Raw genomic sequence first — 15,801 nt, 5'->3', positions numbered from 1 at the left:
TAGCAGCATGGAGGCATCTCTTCAAGCAGCTGAGTTAATGAGTGAAGTTAATTAGGTGGCTTGATCTTATTTAATAGCTTCTTGTTTCCTGGAGTCAAAGTTGCCATGTTTTCTTCTCCCTTTCCTTGCTCCCTGTTCTTGGCACTATAGGCCAGCAGCTTACCATGTGCCCACTGGTGCTCAGATCATCCAGAAAACCACCTTTGAGATGCAAAGAGGCAGGAATTTACCGCAGAATGTTTTGGGGGTTCTTTAAAAGGGGAGTGAAGAAGTTTTCTGCCAGACCCATTAATAGGTTGAACTGATTTGCTGTGGATTAGGCAAACACCAGTCCTGGAGCAAAGGAGGAGACAGGGTCATGCATCTGGGAGTGCAGCATGGGAAACAGGACTTTTCCTTTCAGTGTCAGGCTGTTAAATCAGCATTCCTGATTAATACAGCCCAAAGCTAGTGATTCACAAGTTAATTTCTTGCTCTGAATCACTCCAGAGAAGTTGATCCCTCCCTGCTCACAGTGTGGCCTGAGGAGACTAATCTTAGGCTTTGCAGCCTAATTGATGTATGTTTATCTGTCCCCTCCCCTAGGTAACCTGAAATGTTCTGTATTTCCCCAAGTGTAAGAGTTCATCCCCAACCATTTCCTCAGAAAAATCAGAATGAATTATTTGGTTAAGCTATGTTCTGTCAGCTTTATTTTACATATAGATGTCACTTGTTTGTGTTTTAACTGTATTGGTCTTTTAATTTGAATAAATCTTTTTTTTTTTTCTATTTCAGTGATATTGATTTAGTGGTGTTTGGAAAATGGGAGACATTACCTCTTTGGACCCTGGAAGAAGCTCTTAGAAAGCACAATGTAGCAGATGAAAACTCAGTAAAGGTTTTAGATAAAGCAACTGTAAGTTTGGGGGAAGAGTGTATTTTGTTGTTCTAAGCTAGATTTCTAATCAAAGAATGATGTTGGTTGAAAGAATGAATTTTCATTAGCAGAAACGATTTTGGATATTACATTTGAAATAGAACTAATTTAGTATGATTTTTATTACTGACAAAATAATTAATAGTGCAATAACAAAAGCATTTTTTCTATTGCAGAAATTGATCTTTGATATGCACAACATACACTTGCTTTTAAGAGAGATTGGACTAGTCAGTGTTGTGCATTGATGTGTTTAAACTAGTGAATTTCTGGACTGGGTTTTTGCATAAGTAAATAATTTCTTTTTTCTTTTTGCAAGTAAGCAGGTATAATCAATTTTCACGTAGAAGTACTAAGTACAGGCTTGTCTAAATAGGTAATGGTATGTCTTGCACAGAATAGATCAATTCCATCATAATTTCCTACCTTTTGCTAATAGTAAGAGTATGTGAAAGTATTGGGGTTTAAACAGGTGTCTAATTCATAGCTATTGTTAGAGAGAGGTAATTTGGCAACCACTCAGGTGGAGATACATCAGAGTGCCCTCCCTATCTTGTACTTGTTGTTTGAAGTTCACTTTGGTGAGGAAGTGATGACCCCAGTGACATGAGTTGAGTATTTCTGATGTCTCCAGGACCATTTCTCTGTGTTTCTCCAGTGTTTGTCTCCCTCTGGTGTCTGTGGTCCCCACCAGAGCTGAGCTGCTGCACCAGCAACTGACCCAAACCAATCCACAATAAATCACCTGGAAGGTGAAGCATTAAGTTCAGTTCAACAGGACTGTAAATTCACAATAATGTTTATGAGTTAGAAAAGCAAAGTTTATATAAACAGATTGGCAAGGAGAGTGAGTTCATAAACAGGTGTCCTCATTTCACTGTCTACCTCCTCTCTATAATGAAACATTTCAGTTTTACTGGTGCATATAAGTTATAAATGAAATGAAGTCTGTCTTGGAAGTCTGTATTGATTTCATGTGTCTTTCTTTTGCAGGTACCTATTATTAAACTGACAGATTCCTTCACTGAAGTAAAAGTTGATATAAGCTTTAATGTACAGAACGGGGTTAAAGCAGCCCAGCTCATCAAAGATTTTATCAAGGTTAGGCAACACTATCATAGAACTACACACTATTTGATTATTTTATTTTCTGTTTTACTTTGACTTTATCCTTACTAGAGTTACACTTTTTTACTCTGTCACTTTTTGTTGTATGATAATGCTGAGGCTTGTTCTTAAGTTTTAGATATATTGCTTTAAAAGGAATGAAGATACTAAAATATAAGAATAAAATATGGGGTAGTTTTAATGGTACAATGATTAAGGAAAATGCACTACTCCCTGTCTTAAGTGTTCTGCTCTAGAACTATGTGCTTCTGAATTTCAAGATAGGAGATAGTCTTCTCATGAAAGCCTGAAGGCATATTTGTGTGGGAAAGCATAAAAAAGCTTTAGTGTGTTCCTGTTGCCTGGGTTACCTGTGACCCTTTGTCCTTGGGTCAGGGCACAGCGAGAGGGGTCTGTGCCCCTGGGGATCAGCAGGAGCTGTGTGTGGCAGCAGGGCTGGAGCTGCAGCCCATGGCACCCCTGGCCAAAGAGCAGAGCAGCTCTGGTGACAGGAGCTGGGGTCAGCTCACAAGTGGCAGGCAGTGCCCCAGTGAGGATGTTGGGGCTGTGGTTAGGGTAAGGTTTAGGGTCAGGATCAGCACCAGTGCAGGGCAGCATGGCTCAGGCAGACAGCACAGGGAACAGCTGAGATGGGAAGCAGCTCTCCAGTGAAGTGGAGGCACTCCCAGCAAGGCTTCCCACACGGTGCTTTCCCACGGGGCTGTTTTGCCAGCAGCCTGAGCCAGGACTGTGCAGCTGTGCCACACCACAGCTGGCCTTGAGCAGGGCAGCTGAGCCTGCGGTGGCACAGGCGGCTGTGCTGCTGTGGAGGGTCCTTTGTTTGACTTGGAGGAAACTTGGTGTGTTCTTGCCAAGTGACCTCATTGCTGTTCTTGAGGCACTCTCTGTAAAACACTTGCAAGGGCATTTTCTTGGGTCTTATTTTGGCCACATAGCCTTCAATATCTAAAGGAGGTGTCATATTTGGTATTAGCCTTGGAAATGTCTCTTTCTCTTCATCCAGGTTATATAGGAAGTCTGAGGCAGGTGGAGCCTTAATTAAGGGTATGCAGTTTTCTGAGAAAAATCATGTCTTTAAATTTTGATATATAGATATTCAACACTGTAGCTTGTGACTGTAAGTTCTCAATAGTTAAAAAAGCTTCAGTTAAATAGTTAGGGGTCTTCAGTTAAATAAGGCTTCCAATACTCACCATAAGGCTCATGCAGGGAAGTTCTTAGCAAAAGTCTTCTTTCCCTTTAATCTTTTTGCAATCATGGACATCATGACCCACATCTCATCTGTGACACTAGGGAACTTTTTGACTCTGTGTTGATAAAGCTGTGATATTACTGAGCCTCTTTTGCCCCTCCCTGTGTGGGGTGTACAGAGTGCAGGTGTCGCCCAACCTCCACTGCTGTCCCAAAGGTCTGTGTTCTTTGCACCTCTTAAGGGAATCCATGCAGGTAAACCCATTAAAGGATCAGTTACCCAAAAGTAAGTATTTGGCTCCTTTGAAAATATTAACTGGATGTAGTCATTTTGAAGGGCTTTTTTTAACTTGACATCCAAAGTACTTGCAGGACAGAAATCTCAGTGCATTTTGAGTTTTGTTACAGATGTTGATATCTCCATAATTCTTCCTTTGCTATACTTTTCATTTGTATGAGAAAAGAAAGTGTGTGTGTGTGTATATATATATATATATATATATGTATATTCAAATACTTTAGATTTTATGATGTAATAACCTTTTTCTGTCGGTAATAATCTGCCACCAGAGTTGAACAGGTAAAATAACTGTTGATCACAGGCAGAGTACTTGGCTTCTCCACTGTTACTAAAAACAATAGGTTAGAATTACACTTAGCTTTAAGACTCAATATAAAACAGATAGTTTCAATGTGCTCTCTGTGTGCATGCCGTTGTGTGCATGCGTCACAGTATTGTAACAGCTCTGTTTCTCTCTTTCAGAAATATCCTGTGTTACCGTTTTTAGTTTTAGTATTGAAACAGTTCCTGTTGCAGAGGGACCTTAATGAAGTATTTACTGGTGGAATTGGTTCTTATAGTCTCTTTTTAATGGCTGTCAGTTTCCTTCAGGTGAGTTCAATGGAATCTGTCAATGCTATTGGTTCGTAAGGACATCACCTTAAGAAGGAATTTGATCAACACTTAAATTTAATCATGCTATCATGTTTGTGGGTTTGCACCTCTTTTTCATTTAAAATGTGATACATCCCTCCTGTCTTTCCCTGATGCTGATACTTTTGGTATGAAGGATGTTTGGAACATCTGTTGGTGCGCCAGTGCCAGGCACTGATCTTGACGATATTAACATATGATATTGATACATATGGTATGACATGTGTCATTCATGATAAAACAACTTGAACATTATGTAACTTATTCAGAACAAGCTTGGTAAAGTTGGTGTTAGCTGCAGCTGTCCTTTATAATACTTGATCTCCAGGTCATACACCCTGTGTGTGCTTTAATGAATGCAGTGGAATTTTAGTTGTCTGGGTTTCTAAGCTGATATCAAATAAACGTATTTTAAACTATCTCTTAAATCTAATAGAACAAAATGCATGAGCTAAATCTATATTGTTGTGCCTGGGGGAGGAAAATACTGGGCAAATACGAAGTAGCTGATTTCTGACTGTACCAGTCCTGTTCTTTTTCCTGAACTAAATGTTGTATTTAACTGTGTGTCTGCAAGTGTATGTCCATACTTTTCCAGACTCTTAAAGCTGAGCCTGGAACTGGAGCTCATTTAGAACCAAAATCTCTCCCAAGCTTATTTTGTTCATAGTCTCTCAGGCTGTTTACTTAACAGCAGAGGGGATCCTGTATGTAGCTGTGCACATGAGAAGACTGTATTTGTATTGCAGACCCAGGTTTGTGAGGTGCAAATATCTGCTTTTTCACAAGAATCCTGCAATTAATGCTGGAATTTCACTTACTGGACTGAAAGTTCAAATGCCAAAAGATTAGTGCTTGACAGCCTTTTTTTAAAAGAAGTAATTATTTTATAAAAATTGTCATAGCATCTTCCTTTAAAGATGCAAACCTGCTTTATCAAGGGAAAATACTATATTTAGATGTATTTGCTTTATATATTACATTTATTGGTATTTATTACTGTATTTAGACATGTTTTCTGTGAAAAAGAGATAACACTTTCAACTTGAGTTCTTAAAAAAAATGAATTTTTTTTCTCTCTTCTTAATAGCTGCATCCCAGGGAAGATGCCTGTATGCCCAATGCCAACTATGGTGTTCTTTTAATAGAGTTTTTTGAATTATATGGACGTCACTTCAATTATCTGAAGACTGGAATACGAATAAAGGATGGTGGCTCTTATGTTGCCAAGGATGAAGTGCAAAAAAGCATGTTGGATGGCTACAGACCATCAATGCTGTACATCGAGGATCCATTACAGCCAGGTAACCTCATCAACCAAAATGGAACAACAGTGCTCTTAAATGTGCAGTAGATGCAGTGCAGGAGTTTTTTTCTTCATGTATTGTACTTTTACCCAGAGAATTGCTGGTTTGGGCTTCTGTATGTGTAAATATCTGTAGATCTTTTAAGCTCTTTGAAATCTTTGTGCTAATCCTGTTCTATGCGAGGTGACTGCAGTTAGGTGGAACTTGAGGGCAATTTTTGAAAGAGATTACTGTCTTTTGCCTGAAGTGATAACCACAGTTTCAATCTTATTCATTTATTTATATTCTTATTTTAAGGTAATGATGTTGGGAGGAGTTCCTATGGTGCCATGCAAGTGAAGCAGGCTTTTGATTATGCGTATGTTGTTCTGAGCCATGCAGTTTCCCCAATAGCTAAATATTATCCTAACAACGAAACAGAAAGGTAAAGTCTCTGAGTCTAAATCTCAGGCATTCATTGCTTATATTTTTGTGTGTCTAAAAATTAATTGTGGTGATGGTTTTGTTTTTTCCTGGTTTGCAGTATATTAGGGAGGATAATTAGAGTAACGCAAGAAGTGGCCACATACAGAGACTGGATATCCAAGCAGTGGGGGATGCAAAGCAGGACAGAATCTTCATGTAATGGTGAGTTTTGACTCAGCAGGACTGAGAGGGAAACTTCCTGCACATTTTGATTGTTTAGATTTTGTTGTTGCTTTTGCTTCACGTGAGGCAATGTGTGCCTCTTAAAAGCAATTTCCTTTTTTTTCAGTATTCTTGTCTTTTCGTCCAGAAAAGTCATATTTGTACAAGAGTAAAATGGCCCCATCTTTATTGTACTACAGTAGATTTGGTCAGTAGAGAGGTCTGTAAAGAGTGCTGCCTACCAAAAGGAGAATTTGGAAAAACTTCCCATTTAAATTACCACATTGTCAATGCTACATTTTCTTTGTCCTTCAAATGTGGACAGTGTTTTAAAAAGATTTACTGGGCATGCTAGTTTACCCTTAACTTCTGCATTTTTATTTTTCATTTTAAAGTCTAACATATTGTATGTGTACAGAAGCAATACTTAAACCAGGATTCACTATATAAGTGGAATAAGTATTTTAAACAGAAAAGTCCTGAAATATCAATCATGATTCTTGTTTTCAACAAACAGAAACACATAAAATCTAGCCAGAGAACTTGGTGACAATGTTCTTTAAAATCACCTTAAATCTGTTGCCCGTCTTCTAATTGCAGCAGCCAGTTGCCACCCTCTTGTGGTGCAGGTGTATCTTTTGTTTGGAAGTTTTCAAACTAAAATTAATTTTAATACTCTCCAATTAATTTTAGAATGTTGCCTATCAGAAGCGTTCTCTTGTTATTAATCAGGGAAGATATTGCAATTACCCATTCTTTTGGCTAGGTTAGGATTTTGTTTACTTGTTTTTAGGACTTGTGTTAGTGATTTGTCAGCTGGATGTGCTCTGTGCCATTCCTGCTGTCCTCTAGGAATGGCAGCCAGCCTTTGCTCAGTCCCATGAGCTCCTGCATTCCTATGTGCAGATACAGCTAACAGGGCAACATATGGGCATTATGGAAATCTCTAACTCCTAAGTGTCTTATTTGAGATAAAACAACAATCAAAAAAAGAAACATAACCCTGCATGAGGAAGGTAATTGTGACAATTACAGTGGTTGTCTTGTTGATTTAGTTTAGATTTAAGTTCCTTTTTTTTTTTTTAAAGGCAGAGCTTAGTGAGATATGAGAGTTCTGTATCTTGAATTTTCAGTGTAGGAAATCGTACAAAGCAATGAGGTTTGTTCGGACTTCTGATCCTAGCAGCTCCAGCAGAAGAAAAATTGGAGTTGCTGAGTATTTGGCATATAGGAACAGAATTTAAACTTACGTATTTGAGTGCTGTTGCAGCGTGACATGAAACAATCTATAGCAGCACATCTGAACTTTGTTACTGCCTTCTTCCACGTCTTCTGTCCCTAATTTCCCTCAAACCATGGGCAATGGTCAGTGCTTTAATGGACATTTTCAGGAAGCCACCCCCCCTCTGGTAGGTGCTGGCCTGCAGTGCACACATGGATGCACTCTCCTGTGTCTGTATGGATTTAGGGTGTGGATATGGGCAGATGTCTGTGCACATCCTGTGGGATGTAACACATATTATGAATCTTAGTGGGTAAATTGAAAAACCCCGAGGCAACATATTTTTGCAGGTAATGTGTGGTGATGCTTCTGTTTTGTTTTTGCTAGGTAATGGAGTAACCTTGATAGTAGATACTCAGCAGCTGGACAAATGCAACAATAATCTTGCTGAAGAGAATGAAGCACTGGGAAAACCTAGAAATAAAACTTCAGAAACACTTAGTAAACATTCTTCAAATTCTTCATCAGGTCCTTTATCGTCATCATCATCTACACTGTCCAGCTCTAGCGATGTAGTAAGTACTGGAGGTTTTCTGATTTTGCTTTTTAAAATTTCTTTGAGTTTTTTTCCTCTGATTTATATTGCTGCAAAATACATTTTGGAAGCTCACAATCCTAGTCAGTTAATTCATCCAGAATCCTAACTTGCATAAGATGTTAACTCTTATGCAATTTCTACACATATAAGTTGCAGTGTGTTTTTGACATGATACAGGTAGAAAGTGAATATAGTAGATACAAAGTTCCATAGCCCTCTTTTCTCTGGGAAAACTGTATTTCAAAAGCAAAAAATACAGGTAGTCCTAAGCTACATGCTTTAAAAAGCAAACAGGCCAAAAGCTTTGAAAAAAATCTGTTTGGGGATTCAATTTAAAAAATAAAAGGCAAATCTTAAAACCAGAATCATACATCTTTAAATCTGTTTTACTCAATAAGAATTCTGGATTGAAAGAATTTTAATATCTAGTAAAATAAACAAATTTTAAGTTTTGTCCACTGTTAGCCTTATTTTTAAAGGAAAACTCACTTTTAGAAAGACTCACTCTTGAGAAAAACTCACTAATCCTTTACATTTTCCTGAAGGATTCTGATGGAACACCTTGCAAAACCTCTAAACAGTTGAGTTGTCGTCAGTCTGCCACAAACAGAGTGGGGTCACAAGAAGTGTCACTGGAATCCTCCCAGTCAAGTGGGAAAACACAAAATAGCCAAACAGCCAATACATCCAGCAACACGAACAAATCTCAGGTTTGTGCAATGTTTGAAAACAACAACTGTTGTTTTCAAGATTATTTGAATATTACAGATTATTTGAATATTATATTTTTTATATTATTTGAATATTATAGATTATTTGAATATTACACATATCCCCCATGGAAGGGTAACTTGTTCTGGAAAGGGGAAGTTGTGTTTTTCACCTCCCTTTTGCCCCACTAGAAAGCTTTCAAGCACTGATTGTATCTAAAGCCACCTGGTTCTCTGTTTTGCTTGCACAGATGAATTTGCAACCATGGCTTTCCCAGCTTTAAAATGGATGAAATTGGTCTGACTTTGTTTTGGGACACTTAGATTTGCCAGAGGGATATGGTTGTGTTGAACCCATTTCCTCCTTGCAAAAAGCACATTAATCCAGTTTGGGTTGCAAAATTTGAGAAATGAGGCTTACCTACACTCAGTGAAAAGCAGTTAGCAAAAATGTATGTTTAAAATTGACTGCTGCTCTTTTAACTGTTGACACTTGTTGATTTGTCTTCCACTAAGGGAGGTGAAGATTCTTTGCTGATATGACGTTCCCCTTCATTTTCCCCTACAGACAAATGTTCTTATGATGACACCTATCAGAGTTTATGCATTTAGATTTCCCACACTGAGAAATGCTTCTGTGGCAACTCAGTATTCTGGAACTATGATATGCTTCTATATGCAATATATTCTGGATACACGCAGTTTAAATGTTTATACTTTTTTGGAATTTAGAATTTATGTTTGAAACATAGACCAGAATATTTTGGAATATTATTCCTGAAATTAATTCTGAAGACATGCCTCCTATTTGCTGATGATCTGTCTCTGTCTTCCAACAAGACAGTTCACATGTTAGGCCTTGACTATGCCATGAACGTGTGTTTGTGTTATTGGGCAGAACTAATTCCAGGCTGGAATGTGCATGAGCACTATCTGACATACCCTGCATCTCTGAAAAGTGATGTAAGATTAGTCCTGGATGAGATTTGAGCAATCTTCCTCTGTTGTCTTGGATTATGGACGTTTCTGTAAAACACCTTTATCCTTCCCAAAATTCCAAGTGCTCTGCTCTTCTCTCTGGACCTGTTTTAGGGCTAGAGATGAACATTTGTTTGCAGCTAAGTTTTCCAAGTGCACTGTTTCCAGAAGTCACCACGCTTGTTATGCAGGAGCAGGGATGTGTGATTGCCATGCTTTATTCCCATTAGCACGGATTGACCATGTTCTCTTCCTTTCACAGCACGGATCTGCACGGTTGTTTCGCTCTTCTAACAAAGGCTTCCAAGGTCCAACAAACTCAAGCCACGGTACCTCAGTTACAAACAAACAACACCAAGGCAGCAAATCACACCATCAGTTTTTCCACGGCAAAAAGAGGAAACACAAGAGGGATGCAGCCCTGTCAGACCTGTGTAGATAGTTGCCTACTTTATGACTGTTCTTCTGTGTGCAATGATCTCATGCTACAGGATAGTTTGATAGTGACTCCTTGGATCTCTTCTGGAGCTTCAGACTGTTCAGACATAGATTAGCAACTGCATTTTTTTTTCCCAGCTCGCCACGGAACGGAACATGAAGATTGATCACTTAAAAAAAAAAAAAAAAAAAAAAAAAGGAAAGGAAAGAAAAGGAAAAAAAAGGAAAAAATTTTTTTTAAAAAGAGGAAAAAGGCTGCTCATTTGATAAGTCATATGCTACAACAGGGTCATTTAGGATATAAAAGCTTGAATGTAAAATAAATGTATTTCACATCAGCTCATGCTGACCTGTAGAGATAGTACTCAGTGTGTCTAGGGGGTGGTAACAAACAAATAAAACACAAAAAAATAGGCAAAAAATTGTATTTTGAGGGAAACCCAGCCTTTAAAGGTGAAAGTAATTTGTGCATGAATTTTTAATTATTTTTGCATATACTTACCATTTTATTGTGTATATATAGATGACCATATAGGAAAACTGACATTTGTAATAGTGGATTTGTTAATACTTTTTACATAACATTACTGTTTAAATTGTAAACATAAATTTTTCTCAGGATTAGTTTGGAAAATAATCTGAATTGTCATCTTAACATCCATATAAAGAGACATTACTAGTTATATTGCTCAGAATTTCTTTTCTTGGCATTTGGAAGATCTAATAGAACTTTTGATCTGTAAGAGCTGTTCCTCTGAAAGAAAGGTTTATGGTGGCAAATGAAGATTTTCATTTGTATAAAGTGTACATGTACTTTGTGTAGACACTGAGCTTGTCATCTCTGAGAAGTAACCTTCACCTTGTTTTCTAGAGTGCCATCATTTCAGGCAATGGGGTTTTATAGTTGCATCCTTCTCTTCCTGCCCTTAGTGGTCTCTCCTTGACCCTTCCTTCTTTTTTTTAGAGAAACAACATAAGGCCACTCAGGTTTTTTTTTTGTTGTTTGATTGATGGTGGTGATTGTTTTCTTTTTTTTTTTTTGTTTAAAAAAAACAAAACATCAAAACTCAGTTTGTTACAGACGTTTGCATTCCTGGGCTGCTTTAATCCCATGCCTCCTTGTTTGTGCCTTTCCTCCCCCTTCCAGGTCTGGGTTTTTTTGTCTTTTATATTTTTGCTAACTCCTGTAGGAGATGATAACTGTTGAAGCTTTAAGTAAATTTTACAATTAAAGTATTTTTTTCTCACTCCCCTCTTAGGCATTTTTATATTTACACTTAATTATTAAAAACAAAACAATTTCAAATAATGAAATATACTTGGTATTGCCTTAACGACCCAAACCTTTCATATCTCATAATATTTCTTCATTGACCTAGTTCTCATTTCATTGAAACTCCACATGTGTGTGGTTCAGTCACATTACAGGTCTAGGTTGCAGTACCTTTGATGCCATGACTATGAATGAAATGTATAATTGCACTCACAGGCATAGCTTGGAACAGGAGTTGGGACACTTCAGTGGAAGAGAGTTAAGTGGCATTTACTTTCACATATTTCTTGAAAGAGGAAAGTCTGTACTTGGCGTATGTGGCTGTATTAAATGCAGCAGTTCTGAGATGATGCTTTTATAAAAAGTACTGTTAGCTTGCAGAAACTCTTTTTATATACATTCACAGAGTACTACAGACCAACCTGATCTTTATGGGCACTAATGAGTGCAATGATTTTTAAAGTAAAATGAGACCAGAACCAATGTCATCACTTGAATTAATAAACATTTTCAATGTGTTAAAGTGTTTTACTTCAAAAAGGAAAATATATATATTCCAAAAATACTGAAAGTCATAACATTTACTCCAACACTAAGCTTAAGTGATGTTAATTTGACAATTTTTAAAAAAACTTTTAGAGTCATATTTTAATTTGATCAGATAATTTTATCAAGATGTTCAGCATTTCTTCATAGAAACTAGTAAAAGTTGTACCACATTATGCATAGTCACTATTTATTTTGTTTTAGATTATTGTGAATGTGTAGACTTACGTTCACCGCTTAGGGAACAATTATTTATAAATTATATTAATCCAGTATTGTTAGCTGCTATTAGCAAAACTGTTCCAAAACGTAACACTTGCAAAGATCTGTATCGCATTTACCACACTGAAGTGTTTTTAAAAGAATCACCCTCATTGTTGAAAGCAAATGTACTCCTAGGGTGCAGATATTAGTGTTCCAATAAGCATGTGATAATTTTAAGGTGGTGGTAGCGGGAAGATAATCTTGATTCCATTGGGAATCTTAGGTTTGCCTCAATTTATGGTTTTCATAAATTTAATGGAAAATAGCTTTTCCTGGACTGCTCAAGTTTCTTTTTGGTAAACAGTATCTTTCTAAAAGAAAAAAAAAAAAAAGAAAAAAAAAAAGAAAAAAAAAAGCATGAAGGAAAAATTGAGGTATTTTACATTGCCTCAAATGACCAGCATTGTATTCATAAAATACTGTATATCTTGCAAAACTTTATTTAAACGGAACAGTTGAACTGTTCATTTTTCAATCTGAAGTAAAATACTTTCAAGACCTTTTAGTTTGCCTGCTCATTTGTCTTGTACATTTCATCTCTGTATTTGACTCAAGTCTAATTCCTTTTTGAGTTTCAATACTTTTGTGAAGATTTTGTGAATATATGAAAAAAATAAATGTTTAATCTAACTACTGCAGTTTATCACCATTCTTGACACCCTGCCTTCCCCTTCTCAGCACTGTGGAAAGAGTTACTCAACATTTTTTGTACTCTCAGGGTCCTTCCCCAGCTGAGTCCTGAGCCCCTCTGCCTGGAGTTTGGAAGCTGATTTTGTTCAGGTGGCCCTGGCCTGCTGTTTTTCCTTTCAGGAGAGCTGGACCGTGAGAATAAATGGAAGAATATAAATGTGTAAAGGTTTCTTAATGTATGATTTTTGTTTAATTTTTATCCTCAAATACATGGAAAGCTTGTGCACGGATCCATTTTCTTTGTCTTCCAAACTTGGCTTCGAGGTGGTGTTCCAGCTGCAGGGCAGCAGCTGCTCAAAGCTGCCATGCTGAGAGAGCTGTGTGTAGAACTGTGCAGGAGTTAATTGGATTTACTTTCAGCTAAAATCCATACTCAGCAGTTCCTGAAGCATGGCTGATGTTTCTGAAATATGCTCTCAATATCGTCCTTCCTTGCAAGATGTGCACAAACTGCAAGTTCTGGTAGTCTTCCCTCTGGTAGTCCAGCAAAGATCATTGGAAATACATAAGTAAGCTGAAATGTTTCGATATCTTCCTGTCTGGCATTAAATTGATGTGCTGATAGTCTTTTAATTAAAAAAAAAAGATCAAATGGTGTTTATAGTTAAAAATCTATGTGTTTGTTAATTGTCAGTCATGACCCTTGTGGCAGAAAAGCTGAAATGTAAGTAAATCTTCCAGTTTGTGAGATATGACTTGACTTTGTTTCCTCAGAATTTACAGCCCAGGCTTTTAAATACTAAAAACAAACTTGTTTTCCTAGAACTTAATCTTTAGAAAATAATAGTAGCTGAGTGGCTGGTGCCACCTTTTTTATGTACTTTCAAAATGGGCTCTTTTCCATTTTATATCCAGAGTCATCATGAGTGTATTCTAAATACAACATGAGCAGCTGGCTAGAAAATTGCCTTGCCTAGAAAATTTGTTGTAAATAAATGTAGACAGGCATTTGACATCTTGATGGATGTTAAAATGCATGATAGATATTAAAACTGAATATTTGACTCCAACTTTATTTCCTAAAGAGTAAAAGCTTTAAGGCATATTAAACTTGATTCTTAGACAATTATTTTGCATTGTTAAGCAGAAGAATCGAGTTCTAGAAATCAGCATAATAATTTTTTGTACTTCAAGAGTAGCTGGAATAATTGAATTTATTTTTTGTTACAGCCTGTAAATAGGTAAATCTACTCTCTTCTTGAGTACATACTTTATTTTTTTAAATCTTTAATTTGAATTCTTTGTATATTTAGTGGTTGGCCCACCATGATCATTTTATCAATCTGTGGACTCCAAAAAGTTAGAGAAGTGTGGTGCCTTTGTTAGACACCTTGGCTGTGGTGTTCAGTGTTCCTTTCCCTTGGCAATAGCCAGCCCAAAGATTGCCTGTTCCCATTTGCTCCTTCCTGTAGCAGTGCAGGCTATGGATGAAAATGGGCAAGAAAAAGAACATGAATTTTATTTTGCTGTAAGTTAATTGTTAAAAGCTGGTGGGAATCTGAAAATCAGTTGGGTACGCATGTAAGTAGGGGATGATAAAAAATCTTGGGTATCCTCTGCATAAAAGCCATTTGGAGGAATGCCATCTTTCTGCTTCTAAGATGCATGAAAGTGAGGTGCTGTGAGGCGTCTGATGTGTCCCTGTGCTCAGGCATTACTTATGGGATGCTGAATGACCTGAGCAGTGAATCTCTTGAAGGTTTCTCTGCTCTGCAGCAGGTTTAAAAAGCTCTTGACATTTGAAACTTGCTGCATTGTGTTTCCTTCTCCTTTTCAAGCTCTGAGCCCACCCTTTGTTTTTTGGTGCTAAACGTGACTTTCATCAAATCCTGTCCAACAGGTTATAGTGAAGCACAAAGGGGATGCAGATTGTTAGTGCTTTAAGAAGGATATTTCCTGCTGCTACAGCAGCTCTTTAAAGAAAAATAGACCAAAAAACCCAATCATTGAGCAGACTGAAGTAGGAATATGTCCCCTTAGACCTGACATATCCATATTTTAAGCTAGTGTCTGTGTAAATTATTCGATGATCTAAGGTTGGGATGTGAGGCTGATTTTTTTTTAAGTCTGTATAATGAAATCCTACTTTCCCATAGTGCAAAACTCTGCCAGGAAAAAAACATACTTGACTGTATGCAAGAGCTGGCTTGTAAAGAATGCATTTGTGTGGTGGTAGAGAAGTCTGAGGAACCAGGAGTGCAGATTTGGTGAGTGCTTTGCTTGTTTAAAATAAATAAAATGCTCTTGTGCGGGTATATAAAAAGACTTTTGCTTCTGTATGAAGCAATGTTTGACTCTTGAGCTTAAAGATCGTTAAGCAATCAAATGCTTCTGAATAGCTATTAGTGAAACTAATCTGTGCTCTCAGCTGCATTTTCCCCGGTCTAAAGTTCATTTGTTGTGCTGGATTTGGTGACAGTGAAATCTGAAAATAATCCTGGTTCAAATTGCTTGTTTATGCTGCCTGGCAATGTAACACAAAAATATCTGTTCTGAACTTAAAGCTCCTATCTTAGAAAAAACAAAACCAAAATCCCCAAACAAATCCATCTTGCTGGTCTGCACACAACAGGTTATTGCACCAGGAGTGTGAAGAAATATTTTTCTTACAAAAATAACATGATGTGGTTTAGGTGAAATGTGCATTAATCGTTGCTGTTTGCATTTCCCTCCTCCTGTGACCTCTTTCCAAATGGGATTGCAGTTCATTCTTACAATAAGTAAGAGACTGATTAAAGCCAGGTTGGAGTTTTTCTCCTCTTCACTATAGTGGATCTTGAATCAAGCTCCTTTGTGGTTGCCTGGTAATCAGTAACTATGAAAAGACATTCTCAGTCAGAAAAATCAATGGCTAACCCAACAGCAGGTAGAAATCTTTCATATTGTCTTCCTTCAATGCATGTTTGCTTTTCCTTTTCAAAAATTTTCCAGGTGCATGGGAGGAATAACTTATAAAATAATGTACTTATTTCTATA

The 15,801-nt window shown here is 37.2% G+C and overlaps 1 protein-coding gene across 1 annotated transcript in view; it reads left to right on the top strand.

Annotated features, from left to right (window-relative positions):
- The window catches only part of TENT4B (terminal nucleotidyltransferase 4B), a 41,439-nt gene extending 28,674 nt beyond the window's left edge, over positions 1-12,765 (top strand). The window contains exons 4-12 of the mRNA XM_085071886.1: positions 778-898; positions 1,913-2,020; positions 4,002-4,130; positions 5,263-5,476; positions 5,777-5,903; positions 6,003-6,106; positions 7,716-7,903; positions 8,472-8,636; positions 9,877-12,765. Coding sequence (XP_084928012.1) covers positions 778-898; positions 1,913-2,020; positions 4,002-4,130; positions 5,263-5,476; positions 5,777-5,903; positions 6,003-6,106; positions 7,716-7,903; positions 8,472-8,636; positions 9,877-10,056 — 1,336 coding nt within the window. The 3' untranslated portion in view covers positions 10,057-12,765. The remainder of the gene's footprint in view (positions 1-777; positions 899-1,912; positions 2,021-4,001; positions 4,131-5,262; positions 5,477-5,776; positions 5,904-6,002; positions 6,107-7,715; positions 7,904-8,471; positions 8,637-9,876) is intronic.
- The last annotated feature ends 3,036 nt before the right edge of the window (positions 12,766-15,801 follow it).

The sequence above is a fragment of the Lichenostomus cassidix genome, chromosome 11, assembly GCF_008360975.1.
Source record: "Lichenostomus cassidix isolate B80296 chromosome 11, HeHo_3.0, whole genome shotgun sequence".
Classification (NCBI taxonomy): Eukaryota; Metazoa; Chordata; class Aves; order Passeriformes; family Meliphagidae; genus Lichenostomus; species Lichenostomus cassidix.
This window is presented reverse-complemented; position numbering and strand designations above follow the sequence as displayed.